Source organism: Rana temporaria, chromosome 6 (genome assembly GCF_905171775.1).
Source record: "Rana temporaria chromosome 6, aRanTem1.1, whole genome shotgun sequence".
In the NCBI taxonomy this organism is placed as follows: Eukaryota; Metazoa; Chordata; class Amphibia; order Anura; family Ranidae; genus Rana; species Rana temporaria.
This window is the reverse complement of record NC_053494.1, coordinates 8,101,546-8,119,038: the sequence shown is the minus strand read 5'-3', so window position 1 is coordinate 8,119,038 and position 17,493 is coordinate 8,101,546. Positions and strand designations below refer to the sequence as shown.

The 17,493-nt window shown below is 44.9% G+C and overlaps 1 protein-coding gene across 2 annotated transcripts in view; it reads right to left on the bottom strand.

The window, feature by feature from the left end:
* The window catches only part of LOC120943001 (nuclear factor 7, ovary-like), a 166,985-nt gene that overhangs the window by 2,866 nt on the left and 146,626 nt on the right, over positions 1-17,493 (bottom strand). Inside the window, exons 9-10 of one of the 2 annotated variants that reach the window (XM_040356019.1) lie at positions 10,387-10,464; positions 6,529-7,182 (exon numbers count right to left, since the gene is read on the bottom strand). In XM_040356019.1, coding sequence (XP_040211953.1) covers positions 6,605-7,182; positions 10,387-10,464 — 656 coding nt within the window. In that variant the 3' untranslated portion in view covers positions 6,529-6,604. Of the gene's footprint in view, positions 1-6,528; positions 7,183-10,386; positions 10,465-17,493 lie in introns of those variants that run through there. The other variant, XM_040356020.1, reaches the window with a different exon arrangement.

The window sequence follows — 17,493 nt, the reverse complement described above, 5'->3', positions numbered from 1 at the left end:
AATCTAACACATATATGAATATAGTGAGGATTTTTCCATAGATGGGACCCAGTACAGGAGTCGTTATTGTGGATCTATACGCGTTTCATCAATAGGCTTCCTCAGCAGATCCTATACATGTTGAAAGATGTATTAATGACAAAATTCATACTGCAACAAGAGAATATGCATGTCGCAAGTATTGAGCACTCCCATAAATGGAGCTACAGCCAGAGCCTATATGGGGTCCAGTCCCAGATAGAGGAAGAAGGGGGGGGGTACCCCCCCAAAACAGCCCAAAGACATTGGGGCACACCAGGATCCAGGTGGCTGCAAGATGAGCCTTATGGACGGTTTATAGCCCATAAAGTCATAATTATACCAGAAGTTTGGACATATATTTGAAATGGGCGTAAAAGGTAAGTAGAGATACAAAATCAAAAGTTCAAAAACTCACTTAAAGGGGTTGCAAAGCTTTGTGTTTTCTCACCTTAATGTATCCTATGCATTAAGGTAAAAAAACTTCTAGCTGTGACCGGCCCCCCAGCCGCCCGTTTTACTTACCTGAGCCCCTTCATTCTCTCAGGGGAGACGCGCTCTCCCTCTCTGCACGGGGTCCCGTCTCTTGATTGGACAGATTGATAGCAGGGCAGCCATTGGCTTGAGCTGCAGTCAAATTAAATTAAGCGGGGTCAAGTCCAGCATTCGTGTCTATGCACCCAAATGTAGGACCCGGGAGCACGCCTGCATGGTAACCCCCTGGGAGAGCACTTCTAAGGGGTTGAATGAAACCAGGACTGGTTCCAGGTAACTGCAGCAGTGCCCCCCCCCCCATAGTATTTAGCACCGATAGCGCGAGAGCCCTTCCAATTTATTGATTCAATACTTCTAAGGGGTTATCTCATGCGAGCAGGAGCCACAAGAGCATCCGTAAGAGGAGGAGCATCCAGAAGAGGAGGATCGGGGCCACTCTGTGCAAAACGAGCTGCACACAAAGCCTTAAAATTTTTTTAAAGCAGAGAGTCGTAGGTATAGGCCGATGGTGCAGAGGAGAAATGGTAATATCCCAGAGGGAAGACGAGGTTCACACATCCACCACCTTGTACTGCAATCAGTGTTCATTTTGGCAGCAAATTTCGATTTAGTTTGAAGCCCTGTACACACGCTCGGTTTTCTTGGCGGTAAAAAGTCAGACGAGAACCCGGCAGGAAAACTGCCATGGAGCTTTGGCCGGGAATCCCGGCCGTGTGTATGCTCCATCGGCACTGCCTCGCAGTGTTTCCCATAGGAAAGTAGTAGATCTGGCGGGAAAAAAAACCTAGGAATCCCGACGGGAAAATAGAGAGCAGGTTCTATGTGTATGTGTTGCGGCGTAAGGCCGCGTAATTCAAATTGGGATGTTGGGGGCGTGTATTATTTAAATCTAACTTGACCCCGCGCTTTTGACGTATTATTTGAACGGCGCATGCGCCGTCCGTAAAATATCCCAGTGTGCATTGCTCTAAATGACGTCGCAAGGACATCATTGCTTTCGATGTGAACGTAAATTACGTCCAGCCGTATTCGCAAACGACGTAAAATGGCCGTCGCGGGAACGACGGCCATACTTAACATTAGCTACCCCTCATATAGCAGGGGTAACTATACGCCGGAAAAAGCCTAACGCAAACAACGTAAAAAAAAAGCACCGGGCGGTCGTTCGTTTCTGAATCGGCGTAAATCCTCATTTGCATATTCCTCGCGTAAAAATATGGAAGCGCCACCTAGCGGCCAGCCTGGAATTGCAGCCTAAGATCCGACGGTGTAAAACACTTACACCTGGCGGACCTTAGGGATATCTATGTGTAACTGATTCTCTGAATCAGTCGCATAGATACGACCATCGGAACTCAGAGATACGACGGCGTATCAGGAGATACGCCGTCGTATCTCTTTCTGAATCCGGCCCAGTTTGTTTTAATTTATGGTATTGAGGTATGAACATGCACTACAGATCAGTTTTAATTTTGAAGTAAAATTTCAATTTTGTTTTAGTTATATGAAATTTTTTTCGTTTTAGTCCCATTTTAGTCTTTTGACTATAATGCCATTTTAGTTTTAGAAAAAAAAAAAAAGGGTTGCTTAACCCACCCTTCCCCAGCAACATATAGGGCTAATTCACACGAGTGCACTGATTGATGTGTGATTTAAGCGCACTTGTAAAATGCAGATCAACATAGACACAGATAATTGTGATTTATGTGGTGCAAATTGAGATCCACCAAGTTTGTTGTGGCACCACATCCAAAATTACGTATGTAAAGAGCAAAAGAAAAAAGGTGAAAGGACTTTATTGGTTGTCACTTTTAACCCCCAAATCAAGTAAATGAGTACTCCAAAGTTATACAAAAATACAAAAGTTTATTAAAACCCTTAATCGGCTAAAAATGTCATAGCATAAAAACATTTGAAACCCAAATTAATCAGGCATAATAGGCTGCATCCCCCCCCCCCCCTTGTATATTGGTGGCAAGATCTGAGTGTGCTGAAACCTGTAAGAAAAATGGCCCGGTACAAGATTTTTTCATGGACGGGGCCCAGTACAGGAGTTGCTATTGTGGCTCTATACATGTTTCGTCAATAGGCTTCCTCAGTAGATCCTATACGTGTTGAAAGATGTATATAACCATTAATAACCACATTTATACAGTAATAAGAGAATATGCATATCATAAGTATTTAGTACTCCCATGCATGGAGCCTATATAGTGTGCAGTCCCAGATGGAGGAAGAAGAGGGGGGATACCCCCCAAAAACAGCCCAAAGACATGGGGGCACAACACCAGAATCCAGGTGGCTGCAAGAGAAGCCTTACGGGCGGTCCATAGACTATAAAGTCATAATTATACCAGAAGTTTGAACATATATTTGAAATGGGTGCAAAAGGGGTGTAGATGCACAAAAAACTAAACACTCACCCTCGTGTTTTTTTCACCTGAAAGGGATTTTTTTTTATCTTAATAGCTTCCTTTACCTTAATGCAGTGCTGGTTTCATGTCCTCATTGTTCGTTTTTTCTCTCAAGTTGCTGTAATTCTTCTCTGATCTCCACACTTCCTGGTTGTCTGTTTCCTGATGACCACAGTACTGGGAGCTTTCTCTCTGTGGTCACTAATCAAGGAGGTGTGATTACTGTGTGTCCAAAACCCCTCAGCACCAATCAGTTTTGTTTTCCAAACCATCACTGCCCTGTATTCGCTCTGTGGCTCTGTACATCACAGAAGCAGGAAACAGCATGCAAAAACGAAACTAAAACTGTAGCTACATTATATGATTGATTTTTATCTATTTTTAATCGTTTTTAAAAGGAATCAGTTAACTATTATGTCTCTATACCCTGTAAACAGTCATTTCAGCAATAAAAAACATTTTTCCTTTACAACTCTTTTAATGGCAACTGCAGGCTTCTTTGCCATAGACTTCTATTATTTCTGAAAGTGCACCAAACCCGCAGGATATATAGTACAAGTTTATAGATAAGTGCAGCAAACCTATAGAAATGCTGCAGGTACAGTGTGAAAGCAGCCCTATACTATTATGCCCAGTGTGTTGCGTCACACTGACCTGAAGATCTCTTCTTTCCTGCTGCTGGCACCACTCTTGAGACCGTTAGCTGGGATAAGAGGTGGATTGCAGTTGGTATCACTCCGCACGGGACAGGAGCCACTAATACAGAGGAGGCCTCAGCTTATGTGGCTCTTGCTCCTTACTACAGCTCCAACTTTACAAGAGGTCTCTATACATTGCACTTTGTTCGATGCTTTGAGATGGCGGGTCAACAAGCCCACACCACGATCCACCAGTCTCCTATCTGCGATCTACAGGTGTCAGGTCACCGATGCACACTGTTGGGGTCAGACCCTATGGCTGACTGCTGTGGACAGAACACTGGGAGGCTAAGGAAAGCAGATCACTGGAGCACCAACAGGGATATCACATGGAGCTAGAGCCCAAGATTCCCCAGGGCACGGAGTCTAAGATCCAGCAGGTGTTCACCAGAGACTCTAGCGGTGAGGATGGACTGGGCTGCAACTGGATCCAGGTCGCGACCCCCAGAGTCCCCCAGCTCACGCTCACAGTAGGCTATAGAGAATAGAGGGGAAGCAGCAGCTCAGGATACAAGAGATAGTGAGGAAATAAGCCAAAGGTCGGGGCGACTAAAAGACAAGGATAAACAAAGGACACGCCAAAGGTCAAGGTCACAAGAAGACAGGGATAGTCGAGAACAAGCCAAGATCGGTAAAACAGAGACAGACATAGCAAATGGCAAGCAGGAACTCGAACATACAATAGCTAAACTGTTCAGCACAGCTGGCTTGCAGTGCACAGGTTAATATAGTGTTCCCTGATAGGGCCTGGGGTGGGGCCATGCTTAGAGAAGAGATTACTTAAACAGCCAGGCAAGTGTGGCTGGGCTCTAAAGCAGGACATATGGAGGTAAGCTGACAGACAAACATTACAACAGGTTTCTGACCCCCGATCTAGATCCTACATAGCAGAAGAGGGAGAAGTTTCAAAGGAGTCAGCGCATCCACTGCTTATGCAAGAGAATCCCTGTACCTGGATATATACAGCACCTATCCAGTTTGTTGTTGAACCTGAAGATCAGAAGGCATCTCTACCTCCCCGTGACACAGGTCACATTCACTATCCTTCAGATGTCAAGGAACATACTTTTTTTTATTCTTTATTTAACAAATTTTTATTACAATACAAGATAGAAATATTGTGATTCCGTACAAAGCAACAATTTTAAGAATGAAGGTGACATAATACATACAACCACTGGATATTTTATTTTATAACTACTGTTAGTATAAAATACAATTCGAACATAAAATAAAATATTACAAAATATGTTACATATGCATTGCTGTTGGTTTGCCTATAAATAATTTTGACTTATCTGATCTTCATCTGTTATGATCTTCCCAAGTTTTGGATTAAAGCTTTCTACGATCTGCAGGACGTCATTGAGATCGAGTCACTGTCTGCCAAGCTACTGAGACTAAGTTTAACTACCTCACCACAACTAGACCAGTTATAGAGACCACACTTTGAGTGCTTGGATTGCTGAAGCAGAACATAAGAGGTTTGACTTCCTTATGGAACAAAATTGAATGAAATGTGCATTGCTTATTATCTATAAGTCGTAAAGTTGTCGATGGAAGGTCAAGTCGAAGCTCCACACCCAAGAAGACTTGATGCAGCAGAGCTTGAGACAGACCTCCTACTGCCTTAGGATAGGAAGCTAAACGGAACCATAAAGCTGGTGCAGAGGTGTAGCCACTAGAACAGTGGCGGTCAACTTGGGCGTTATAGGGGGCCTCAACTGTGGCCCAACAGTAACATAGGAGAACACCCTATATTCAGCGTGTGCATTGCCAAAAAATTCAGAAACTGTGGACATCTTTTAGGAGACGGCGAGACAGTGAATGTGTACAGTTGTAGTTGGAGACTGCAACCATGCTGTAGGAGACAGTTAGAGACAACATGTTACATGAGACTGTTAAGCTGACCATAGATGTTTATGAAAAAGAAAAATTAACAGATTTCTCCATCCATCCAAACAAGGTGGATGGAGGATCTAGCCAACCCCCTTTCAAGAATTAACTTCTGTTAAAAAAAGGACATGCACGGATTAAAATTTGGCCAGGACTTTCGGTATATCAATGTCCCGCTTTAGAGATCACTGCCATTACAGACCCTTTAAAACTAGTGACCCCACTTTCAGTTCTATCAGCCAGGATGCAGGGCCCACACCAAGTACAAAAGGGCTAAGGGTTGGGACCGGAACACTAGAGGGATCTGGCACCTTTTTTATTTTCCCTTAGAGTTCAATCCTCCTGTAGGAAGCAATATAACAAAATGAATATGAATCTATGGAGCCGTGTCCTTCAAAGAGTGATGGAGAAGGTTTAATTGTCATTATTTCTGATTAGCTGGGTTGAGTGTTGGGGGAAATTTTGTATTGTCTGATGTTCATCACAGGAGTAATTAGAAATGTGTAGGCAGTTGTTAAAAGGGTTGTAAAGGTACAATTTTTTCCCTAAATATCTTCCTTTACCTTAGTGCAGTCCTCCTTCACTTACCACATCCTTCCATTTTGCTTTTAAATGTCCTTATTTCTTCTGAAAAATCCTCACTTCCTGTTCTTCTGTCTGTAACTCCACACAGTAATGTGAGGCTTTCTCCCTGGTGTGGAGTGTCGTGCTCGCCCCCTCTCTTGGACTACAGGAGAGTCAGGACGCCTACTAACACACAGCTCCTTTCTCTATCTGCAACGTAGAGAGCGTCCTGACTCTCCTGTAGTCCAAGGGAGGGGGCGAGCACGACACTCCACACCAGGGAGAAAGCCTAGCATTACTGTGTGGAGTTACAGAAGAACAGGAAGTGAGGATTTCTCAGAAGAAAAAAAAGGACATTTAAAAGCAAAATGGAAGGATGAGGTAAGTGAAGGAGGACTGCACTAAGGGAAAGGAAGCTATTTAGGAAAATAAAATTGTACCTTTACAACCCCTTTAAGCTAAAAAAACAAACAAACAAAAAAAACACACACCTTGATGAAATGCATTATACTAAGCAAACTAATGATTTGTCACATTGAAGATTGCCAGTATGGAATCAATCATAGCTTCAGTAAAAGCATCCACCTCATTTGCATCTTCCTTCCTATTGGTTCCATCATCCACCGATTCTTTATATTGGGACATCACCTCAAGTTGACTGAGATCAGCCACCCTGACTCCACACCGTGCTGCACAACGTCTAACTAACTTGTTAAACATCCTTCTTTTATCCTCCGTGGGTGTCCCATGCCACGACATTCGGGAAGGTAATGGTGCCCAGATAAATGTCGTATCTGGATAAACCTCGGTGAGCCGTCTAAAACCGTTTCTCACAAAATCCACAAGCTTGCCTACATTCCGAACTGGGAGTTCATTGCTTCCTAGATGGATGACTACGACTCTTGGGACCCCCAATCTTTTAGTTAACTGTCTCATTTCAGGCCACAAGTGAAGCCATTCCATAGTGGCCCGGCTAAACCAACGAACGGTAAAGAATTCCTCTTCAAACCCCAAGTTCATGCCATGTGGACGATTCTCTGCTAGCTGAAAAGCACGCGTTATCATAGAGTTCCCAACGATCCAAATCTCCTTGGGCTCTGTAATGAAGAATTGATCAAGTTTAACCACTTGTCTACCGGGGCATTTATTTACACACATTTCTTTGCAAGAAATTACTGTAATCTCCCCCCCCCCCCCCTGCCAAAGTATGTTTTTGCTTTCTGAAAGCAGAGACCCTGGAGAATAAAATAGTGGTGCTGCAAGTTAGTTGTGCAGTTATTTTCAAAAACGGAAAATTTATTGCCAAATACTTACCGTAATTTTCCTTTCCTGATAGACTCCATGACAGACTACGTGTGGGTTAACCCCGCCTCCTCTCCACTGCTATAGGAACCCCTACCCATAAATTTGAGCTCACCTCCATGGACAATGTTCCGTAACTAGCCGACTCTTAGTCCAACGCTCATAATCGTAATCATGGGTGGGAACTCCGTCTGCCATGGAGTCTATCAGGAAAGGAAAATTACGGTAAGTATTTGGCAATACATTTTCCGTTTTCCTGACAGACTCCATGGCAGACTACATGTGGGACAGAACTAGCCAATCCACACGGGTGGGTATACTGATAAGATTTTATTTGCCCCGATACCATAACCAAAGATCACAGAAGATAGAGAAGCAGGCTCTATGCAGTAAGGTGACTTAAAGGCATTAATGGAGGCCCACAAGGCCTCTTTGCAGGCAACCTCAGAACCGCATGCCGGACTGTCGGCCACAAAACTGCCATACCCCTGGGTGAATAAGCCGTCACCACCTCTGGAGGAGCCCAGCCCTATTGCTGTAAACATCTGCTGGACGGTTTTGACAACCCGGGCGGCGATCAATCTGATCGAAGCTTGCGCTCTTGTTATTGCCAGAGTGCAAGGTAAACAGATAGACAGAAAATCAAAAGAAGAATGGACCTACAGGTACTTCTACCGTAACTCCCCTACCTCCAGAGGGTGACCTCGATGGAGCCTGGAGCCCTGAATGTAAGTAGGACAATTTCTTGGATCATTGTGGAAAACAAAGATGTAATTTTTAGACTTTGAGCCAAGCATAGGAATAAGGACCCTCTGGTCCGGAAATAAGCCAGAAAGGATTCTTAAGGGCCTAAGGACCCGAGCTCAGCGACCCCCTTTTTTTTTTGCCTAAGTAGTGGCAATTGTAACAGGTAACTTGCAGAAAAGAAACTTTGATAGACAGTGAAGCAAGGCCCACAGTACTGAATTGAGCCAATGAGTCAAGGACAAGCGGAATATTCCACACGGGGAACCTTGGCTTTCATCGGGGCCTGAGCCTTGCTGCCCATGAAAAGACTGCCGAATTAAAGGGCGAGCAGTCCACGATACTTCGAAGAAGGCTGTAAGGGTTGAGACTTGAATCCTGAGAAGGCTGATGGATAGAGACCGACCCCTAGCCTGCAGGAGGAAAACAGGGGATATCCTGGACTCTGGTCCCGAACATCTGCGCGATCTACCCGTAGGATGAGAATCCAACGAACTTAGCCCCCACTCCCCCCCCAAAAAAATTACATGCCAAACGTGGCATGCAAGAGGGTGAGGAGTGGGATAAGCGGAAGTTCCAATTTTGGGTGGAACTCCGCTTTAAACAAAGGCCTTAGATGGTCACTAGCAGAAATAGAAATGTTGTGCTCCAACAAGAAACCTGTAAACAAGACTTCTGCCTTTACAACTTTTTCCGATAACTGGGAAATAGAAGCTCTGAAAAAAGTGGTGACTGGCAATGCTTGTGTGGTGGCTTTGGCAGCCACAGCATGTCTGTCTGGCCTCGTACACATGGACAGACTGTCCGATGACGGATTTCTGTCTGATGGTTGTACACACCATCAACCAGAAATCCGCGCGGACACGATACGCGGTGACGTGGCCGCGCCGTCGCGCGCGGCCCTGGAAGGTCAATGCTTCCATGCATGCGTCAAATCACTTCGACGCATGCGAGGGCTTTCGGCCGAGCGGACATGTCCGGTGAGTCTGTACAGACGACCGAACATGTCCGACGGACAGGCTTCCAGCGGACAGATTTCTTAGCATGCTAAGAAACATTTGTCCGCTGGAAACCTGTCCGATCCGCCGGAAAATTGTCCGGTCGGCCGTACACACGACCGAACATGTCCGCTGAAACTGGTCCGCGGACCAGTTTCAGCGGACATGTTTGGTCGTGTGTACGGGGGCCTTAGGCCTTGTACACACGCGCGGACAGTCCGCTGAAAACGCTCCTCCAGCCACTGGGGGGCGGCCGCGATGTCCACGATCGGCCGTTACACAGAGCTCCATTTCCTGTCAGGGAGAGGAGACCGAAGCTGTGTCCCTTGTACATAGGGACACAGATCCGTCACCTCCCCCAGTCAGTCCCCTCCCCCCACAGTTAGAATCACTCCCAGGGTACACATTTAACCCCTTCGTCGCCCCCCTAGTGTTAACCCCTTCCCTGCCAGTCACATTTATACAGTAATCAATGCATATTTATAGCACTGACTACTGTATAAATGTGAATGGTCCCAAAAATGTGTCCGCCATTATGTCGCAGTCACAATAAAAATCGCAGATCGCCGCCATTACTAGTAAAAAAATAAATAAAAATAAAGTCATAATTCTGTTTCCTATTTTGTAGGCGCTATAACTTTTGCGCAAACCAATCACTATACGCTTATTGCGTTTTTTTTTTTACCACAAATATGTAGAATACATATCGGCATAAACTGAGAAAAAAAAATTGGGATATTTATTATAACAAAAAATAAAAAAGTGTTTTTTCCAAAATTGTCGCTCTTTTTTTGTTTAAAGCACAAAAAATAAAAACCGCACATGTGATCAAATACCACCAAAAGAAAGCTCTATTTGTGGGGAAAAAAGGACATCAATTTTGTTTGGGAACCACGTCGCACGACCGCGCAATTGTCAGTTAAAGCGACAGTGCCGAAAGCTGAAATTTCGCCTGGGCAGGAAGGGGGTATATGCGCCCAGTAAGCAAGTGGTTAAATTCACCAACACTATGAAGTTTGGTGTTTTGATTGATTATAAATTAAATAGATCACTCAGGCCCTCGCACTACACAAGTATGAACCTAAAAGATACAGCACAAATCAGACTAGCATGCAGCTAGATCAAGAGACATTACCTTCCGAAGTTCCATTTAGGGAAACCATTGCATTTCTCCTAGTAAGATATTGCAGAGCACCAATACAAGACAGAGTTACTGTAGGTACCTATCTAGCTGTGAAACTGAGCAATAACACTTACCTGTGCCCTGCGTAGTTGCTGGTCCACTTTGCAATGCTGCACGTTTCAATAGCCTGTTGCCTTTTTTTCTGAACTGTGCTTCAAAAAACAAAAAAGGGAAAAAAAAATTGCTGCGTGTGTATATATATATATATTTATAAAAACATTTAACAAAAGTCTGCCTTTTTCAGTGTGTTTAGACAATTTTTTGAGTATTTTGCTTAAAGTTTCATAGAAGACTGTAATCTAGTTGAATACAGTTGGACTAAGAAATTCTCTTATGTTTATGCATACATCCTGACCTCTGAATACACGGAGTGCACTGGATGGGGACACATGTCCAGAGAGACCTCAGGATGGGATGGGGGGGGGGCAGGTGGTGGACAGGGAGATCGCAAGAAGGGATGGGGGGTGGACAGGGATATTCCAGGGGGATCGCAGGATGGGATGGGGGATCGCAGGATGGGATGGGGAGGATCGCAGGGTGAGATGGGGGATCGCATGAAGGGATGGGGGGGTGGACGGGGACATTGCAGGGTGGCTGGGATGGGGAGATCGCAGGGTGGCTGGGATGGGGAGATCGCAGGGTGGCTGGGATGGGGAGATCGCAGGGTGGCTGGGATGGGGAGATCGCAGGGTGGCTGGGATGGGGAGATCGCAAGATGGCTGGGGGGATCGCAGGATGGGATGGGGGGTGGTTGGGGAGATTGCAGGATTCAGGATAAATGGGGGTGGACAGACAGCTCAGGAGAGAAACAGAAACAAACAGTGCAATTCAGATTGAGACACAGAACACTTCCCCCTTTCTCAGCACACTCTCCTTATGTTCTCCTTTACATCAGGCACTGTGGGGGGTGTTAGGAGGGGTGATCCAGGGATATGAAATAAATAGACAGGGATCCTAAGTCTCGGATACAGACAGCTAAGAGGGAAGATCGTGCAGGCTGGATTACAGTGTGAAGTGGAGGGAGCCATGCTGTGGATGGGAGAAGTATCTGGGGAATGGAGAAGCTCAGGAGTCTATCCGGAACTTCTGCCAGGGAAAGGGTGCAACTGTGAAGGCATTTGGTGAAGAGGGAACAGAGGTTTGCTGTGTGGGGACAGGAAGGACTGATAACAGGGAAGAAAAGATATGTATTAGGATCACGGGGAGGAGAGCTATAATCAGAGCTGGGAACTTAAATCAGATTACAGGGAGAGGAGTAGCGGAGCTGTCAGTGGTTGGGAAGGAGAGGAGAAAAGCAGCCGGACTGAGAGGAGAGTTTTGCAGGCAGGGGAAAGTGTGTAGGTGCAGCCGTGCAAGGGGAGCAGAAAGATCACCTACCTGTCACCAGCCGGCAGCAGCACTCAACACTTACTGTGAGGCAGACAGGCATCCCTTCTATATCACTGCGCCAGAGACAGTCTGGGGGCTGGAACTATAATCTAAGTGTCGGCAAATGTGGCTTAGCTGCCTCCGCCCCTACAAGAGAGTCCCGCTCTGCTACTGCCTCCTCAGTCCCCACTGATGAAAGGATGGGGTCCTAACAAAATGGTATTTAATGAATGGCCAATCTATAAGCTGCTCACTAGATTTGAAAACTGCCTGCACTCTACAAGAGTGAGTGGCAGTGGAGGCAATGCGGGAAACAGCTCAGCAGGACATAAGTCCGAATGCGGGGCTGTCCCGCAGAATCCGGGACTGTTGGGAGGTATGGTAGTGTTCCTATTAATAGGAGGAATAGTATCCCATCATTGGTATCGGTGGAAGCAATAGTGCCCCATTGTTGGTGTCAGAGGGAGGCATAGTGCTCCAAGAGCCTGAGAAAGGCTAGCAAAGGGCCACAGTTTGGAGAACACTGCTCTAGAGGACTTCCAACAGTTTATTCAGCTGGACCAAGATCAACGTGAACAAGCATGGTGGTGGTAGTGTCATGGTGTGGGCATGTATGGCTGCCATGTGTGCTTCCCAGGGGACATCGCCCATTCACGTAGCGCCGCACGGCTCGCGTAGTACGAAATCGGGCGGTGAAGCCGCAACACTTTACTTCCCGATTCCCTCACAGAGGATGGCGGCGATTGCTCGGCTTCGGCTGCCGTCATCGCGGGCACTCTGGACAGAAGTGTCCCTATTAAAATTCAGCAGCTACAGTGTTAGTAGCTGCTGACTTTACATTTTTTTTTTAACCGGACCTCCGCTTTAACCCACCCTTCCCCAGCAACATATAGGGGCTAATTCACACGAGTGCATTAATTGATGTGTTTTAAGCGCACTTGTAAAATGAAGATCAACATACACAAATAATTGTTATTTATGTGGTGCAAATTGAGACCCACCACGTTTGTTGTGGCACCACATCCAAAATTACATGTAAAGAGCAAAAAAAGTTGAATGAACTTTATTGGTTGCCACTTTTAACCCCAAGTAAATGAGTAATCCAAAGTTATATAAAAATACAAAAGTTTATTAACAACCTTAATATCGGCTAAAAATGTCATAGCATAAAAACATTTGAAACCCAAATTAAATCAGACAAAATAGGCTGCATCCCCCCCCCCCCCTTGTATATTGGCGGCAAGATCTGAGTGTGCTGAAACCTGTAACAAAAGTGGCCGGTACAAGATTTTTTTAAATAGGTGAGGCCCAGTACAGGAGTCGATATTGTGGATCTATACGTGTTTCGCCAATAGGCTTCCTCAGTAGATCCTTTACATGTTGAAAGATGTATACAACCATTAATAACCAATTTTATACAATAATAAGAGAATATGCATATCCTAAGTATTTAGTACTCCCATGCATGGAGCCTATATAGTGTGCAGTCCCAGATGGAGGAAGAAGAGGGGGGATACCCCCCAAAAACAGCCCAAAGACATGGGGGCACAACACCAGAATCCAGGTGGCTGCAAGAGAAGTCTTACGGGCGGTCCATAGACTATAAACTCATAATTATACCAGAAGTTTGAACATATATTTGAAATGGGTGTAAAAGGGGTGTAGATGCACAAAAAAATAAAAACTCACCCTCGTGTTTTTTTCACCTTAAAGGGTTTGAAAGGGAATTTTTTTTATCTTAATAGCTTCCTTTACCTTAATGCAGTGCTGTTTTCATGTCCTCATTGTTCGTTTTTGCTCTCAAGTTCCTGTAATTCTTCTCTGATCTCCACACTTCCTGGTTGTCTGTTTCCTGATGACCACAGTACTGGGAGCTTTCTCTCTGTGGTCACTATTTAAGGAGGTGTGATTACTGTGTGTCCAAAACCCCTCAGCACCAGTTTCATTTTCCAAACCATCACTGCCCTGTATTGGCTCTGTACATCACAGAAGCAGGAAACGGCATGCAAAAACGAAACTAAAACTGTAGGTACATTATGATTGATTTTTATCTATTTGTAATTGTTTTTAAAAGGAATCAGTTAACTATTATGTCTCTATACCCTGTAAACAGTCATTTCAGCAAACAAAAATATTTTCCTTTACAACTCCTTTAATGGCAACTGCAGGTTTCTTTGCCATAGACTTCTATTATTTCTGAAAGTGCACCAAACCTGCAGGATATAATACAAATTTATAGATAAGTGCAGCAAACCTATAGAAATGCTGCAGGTACACATCAGTGTGAACGCAGCCCTATACTATTATGCCCAGTGTGTTGCGTCACGCTGACCTGAAGATCTCTTCTTTCCTGCTGCTGGCACCACTCTTGAGACCGTTAGCTGGGATAAGAGGTGGATTGCAGTTGGTATCACTCCGCACGGGACAGGAGCCACTAATACAGAGGAGGCCTCAGCTCATGTGGCTCTTGCTTCCTACTACAACTTTACAAGAGGTCTCTATGCATTGCACTTTGTTCGATGCTTTGAGATGGCGGGTCAACAAGTCCACACCACGATCCACCAGTCTCCTGTCCGCGATCTACAGGTATCAGGTCACCTGCGGTCAGGTGACAGATGCACACCGTTGAGGTCAGGAGTGCACAGCTAAGGTGGTGGACCCTACGGCTGACTGCTGTGGACAGAACACTGGGAGGCTAAGGAAGGCAGATCACTGGAGCACCAACAGGGATATCACATGGAGCTAGAGCCCAAGATTCCCCAGGGCACGGAGTCTAAGATCCAGCAGGTGTTCACCAGAGACTCTAGTGGTGAGGATGGACTGGGCTGCAACTGGATCCAGGTCGCGACCCCCAGAGTCCCCCAGCTCACGCTCACAGTAGGCTATAGAGAATAGAGGGGAAGCAGCATCTCAGGATACAAGAGATAGTGAGGAAATAAGCCAAAGGTCGGGGCGACTAACAGACAAGGATAAACAAAGGACACAAGAAGACCGGGATGGTCGAGAACAAGCCAAGATCGGTAAAACAGAGACAGACGTAGCAAATGGCAAGAGGGACTCGAACATACAATAGCTAAACTGTTTATCAGCACAGCTGGCTTGCAGTGCACAGGTTAATATAGTGTTCCCTGATAGGGCCTGGGGTGGGGCCATGCTTAGAGAAGAGATTACTTAAACAGCCAGGTGAGAGTGGCTGGCCTCTAAAGCAGGACATATGGAGGAGGTAAGCTGACAGACAGACATTACTGCATAATCGTGACAACAGGTTTCTGACCCCCTGATCTAGATCCTACATAACAGAAGAGGGAGAAGTTTCAAAGGAGTAAAGACAGAGTCAGCGCATCCACTGCTTATGCAAGAGAATCCCTGTACCTGCATATATACAGCACCTATCCAGTTTTTTGTTGAACCTGAAGATCAGAAGGCATCTCTACCTCCCCGGGACACAGGTCACATTCACTATCCTTCAGATGTCAAGGAACATACTTTTTTTTTATTCTTTAACAAATTTTTATTACAATACAAGACAGAAATATTGTGATTCCGTACAAAGCAACAATTTTAAGAATGAAGGCGACATAATACATACAACAACTGGATATTTTATAACTACTGTTAGTATAAAATAGAATTAGAACATAAAATAAAATATTACAAAATATGTTACATATGCATTGTTGTTGGTTTGCCTATAAATAATTTTGACTTATCTGATCTTCATCTGTTATGATCTTCCCAAGTTTTGAATTAAAGCTTTCTACGATCTGCAGGACGTCATTGAGATCGAGTCACTGTCTGCCAAGCTACTGAGACTAAGTTTAGCTATCTCTCCACAACTAGACCAGTTATAGAGACCACACTGAGTACTTAGATTGCTGAAGCAGAACATAGGAGGTTTGACTTCCCTATGGAACAAAATTGAATGAAATGTGCATTGCTTATTATCTATAAGTCATAAAGTTGTCGATGGAAGGTCAAGTCGAAGCTCCACACCCAAGAAGACTTGATGCACCAGAGCTTGAAACAGACCTCCTACTACCTTAGGATAGGAAGCTAAACGGAACCATAAAGCTGGTGCAGAGGTGTAGCCACTAGAACAGTGGCGGTCAACATGGGCGTTATAGGGGGGCCTCAACTGTGGCCCAACAGTAACATAGGAGAACACCCTATAGTCAGCATGTGCATTGCCAAAAAAGTCAGAAACTGTGGACATCTTTTAGGAGACGGCGAGACAGTGAATGTGTACAGTTGTAGTTGGAGACTGCAACCATGCTGTAGGAGACAGTTAGAGACATGTTACACGAGACTGTTAATTTTTCTTTTTCATAAACATCTATGGTCAGCTTAACAGATTTCTCCATCCATCCAAACAAGGTGGATGGAGGATCTAGCCAACCCCCTTCCAAGAATTAATTTCTGTTAAAAAAAGGACACGCGCGGTTTAAAATTTGGCCAGGACTTTCGGTATATCAGTGGCCAGCTTTAGAGATCACTGCCATTACAGACCCCTTAAAACTAGTGACCCCACATTCAGCTCTATCAGCCAGAATGCAGGGCCCACACCAAGTACAAAAGGGCTACGGGTTGGGACCGGAACACTAGAGGGATCTGGCCCCTTTTTTGTTTTCCCTTAGAGTTCAATCCTCCTGTAGGAAGCAATATAACAAAATGAATATGAATCTATGGAGCCGTGTCCTTCAAAGAGTGATGGAGAAGGTTTAATTGTCATTATTTCTGATTAGCTGAGTTGAGTGTTGGTGGGAATTTTGTATTGTCTGATGTTCATCATAGGAGTAATTAGAAATGTGTAGGCAGTTGTTAAAGGGGTTGTAAAGGTACAATTTTTTTCCCTAAATATCTTCCTTTACCTTAGTGCAGTCCTCCTTCACTTACCTCATCCTTCCATTTTGCTTTTAAATGTCCTTATTTCTTCTGAGAAATTCTCACTTCCTGTTCTTCTGTCTAACTCCACACAGTAATGCAAGGCTTCCTCCCTGGTGTGGAGTGTCGTGCTTGCTCCCTCCCTTGGACTACAGGAAAGTCAGGACGCCCACTAACACACAGCTCCTTTCTCTATCTGCAACGTAGAGAGCGTCCTAACTCTCCTGTAGTCCAAGGGAGCGGGCGAGCACGACACTCCACACCAGGGAGAAAGCCTTGCATTACTGTGTGGAGTTACAGACAGAAGAACAGGAAGTGAGGATTTCTCAGAAGAAAAAAAGGACATTTAAAAGCAAAATGGAAGGATGAGGTAAGTGAAGGAGGACTGCACTGAGGTAAAGGAAGCTATTTAGGGGAAAAAATTGTACCTTTACAACCCCCTTAAGCTCAAAAAAACAAAAAAAACCCACACACCTTGGTGAGATGCATTATACTAAGCAAACTAATGATTTGTCACATTGCAGATTGCCTTTATGGAATCAATCATGGCTTCAGTAAAAGCATCCACCTCCTTTGCATCTTCCTTCCTATTGGTTTCATCATCCGCCCATTCTTTATATTGGGACATCACCTCAAGTTGACGGAGATCAGCCACCCTGACTCCACACTCTGCTGCACAACGTCTAACTTCCTTGTTAAACTTCCTTCTTTTTTTCTCCATGGGTGTCCCACTCCATGTCATTCGGGAATGTAATGGTGCCCAGATAAATGCCGTATCTGGATAAACCTTTTTGAGCCGTCTAAAATGGTTTTTCACAACATTCACAAACTTGTCTACATTCCGAAATGGGAGCTCGTTGCTTCCTAGATGGATGACTACGACTCTTGGGTTCCCCAATGATGCAGTTAACAGGCTCATTTCAGGCCACAAG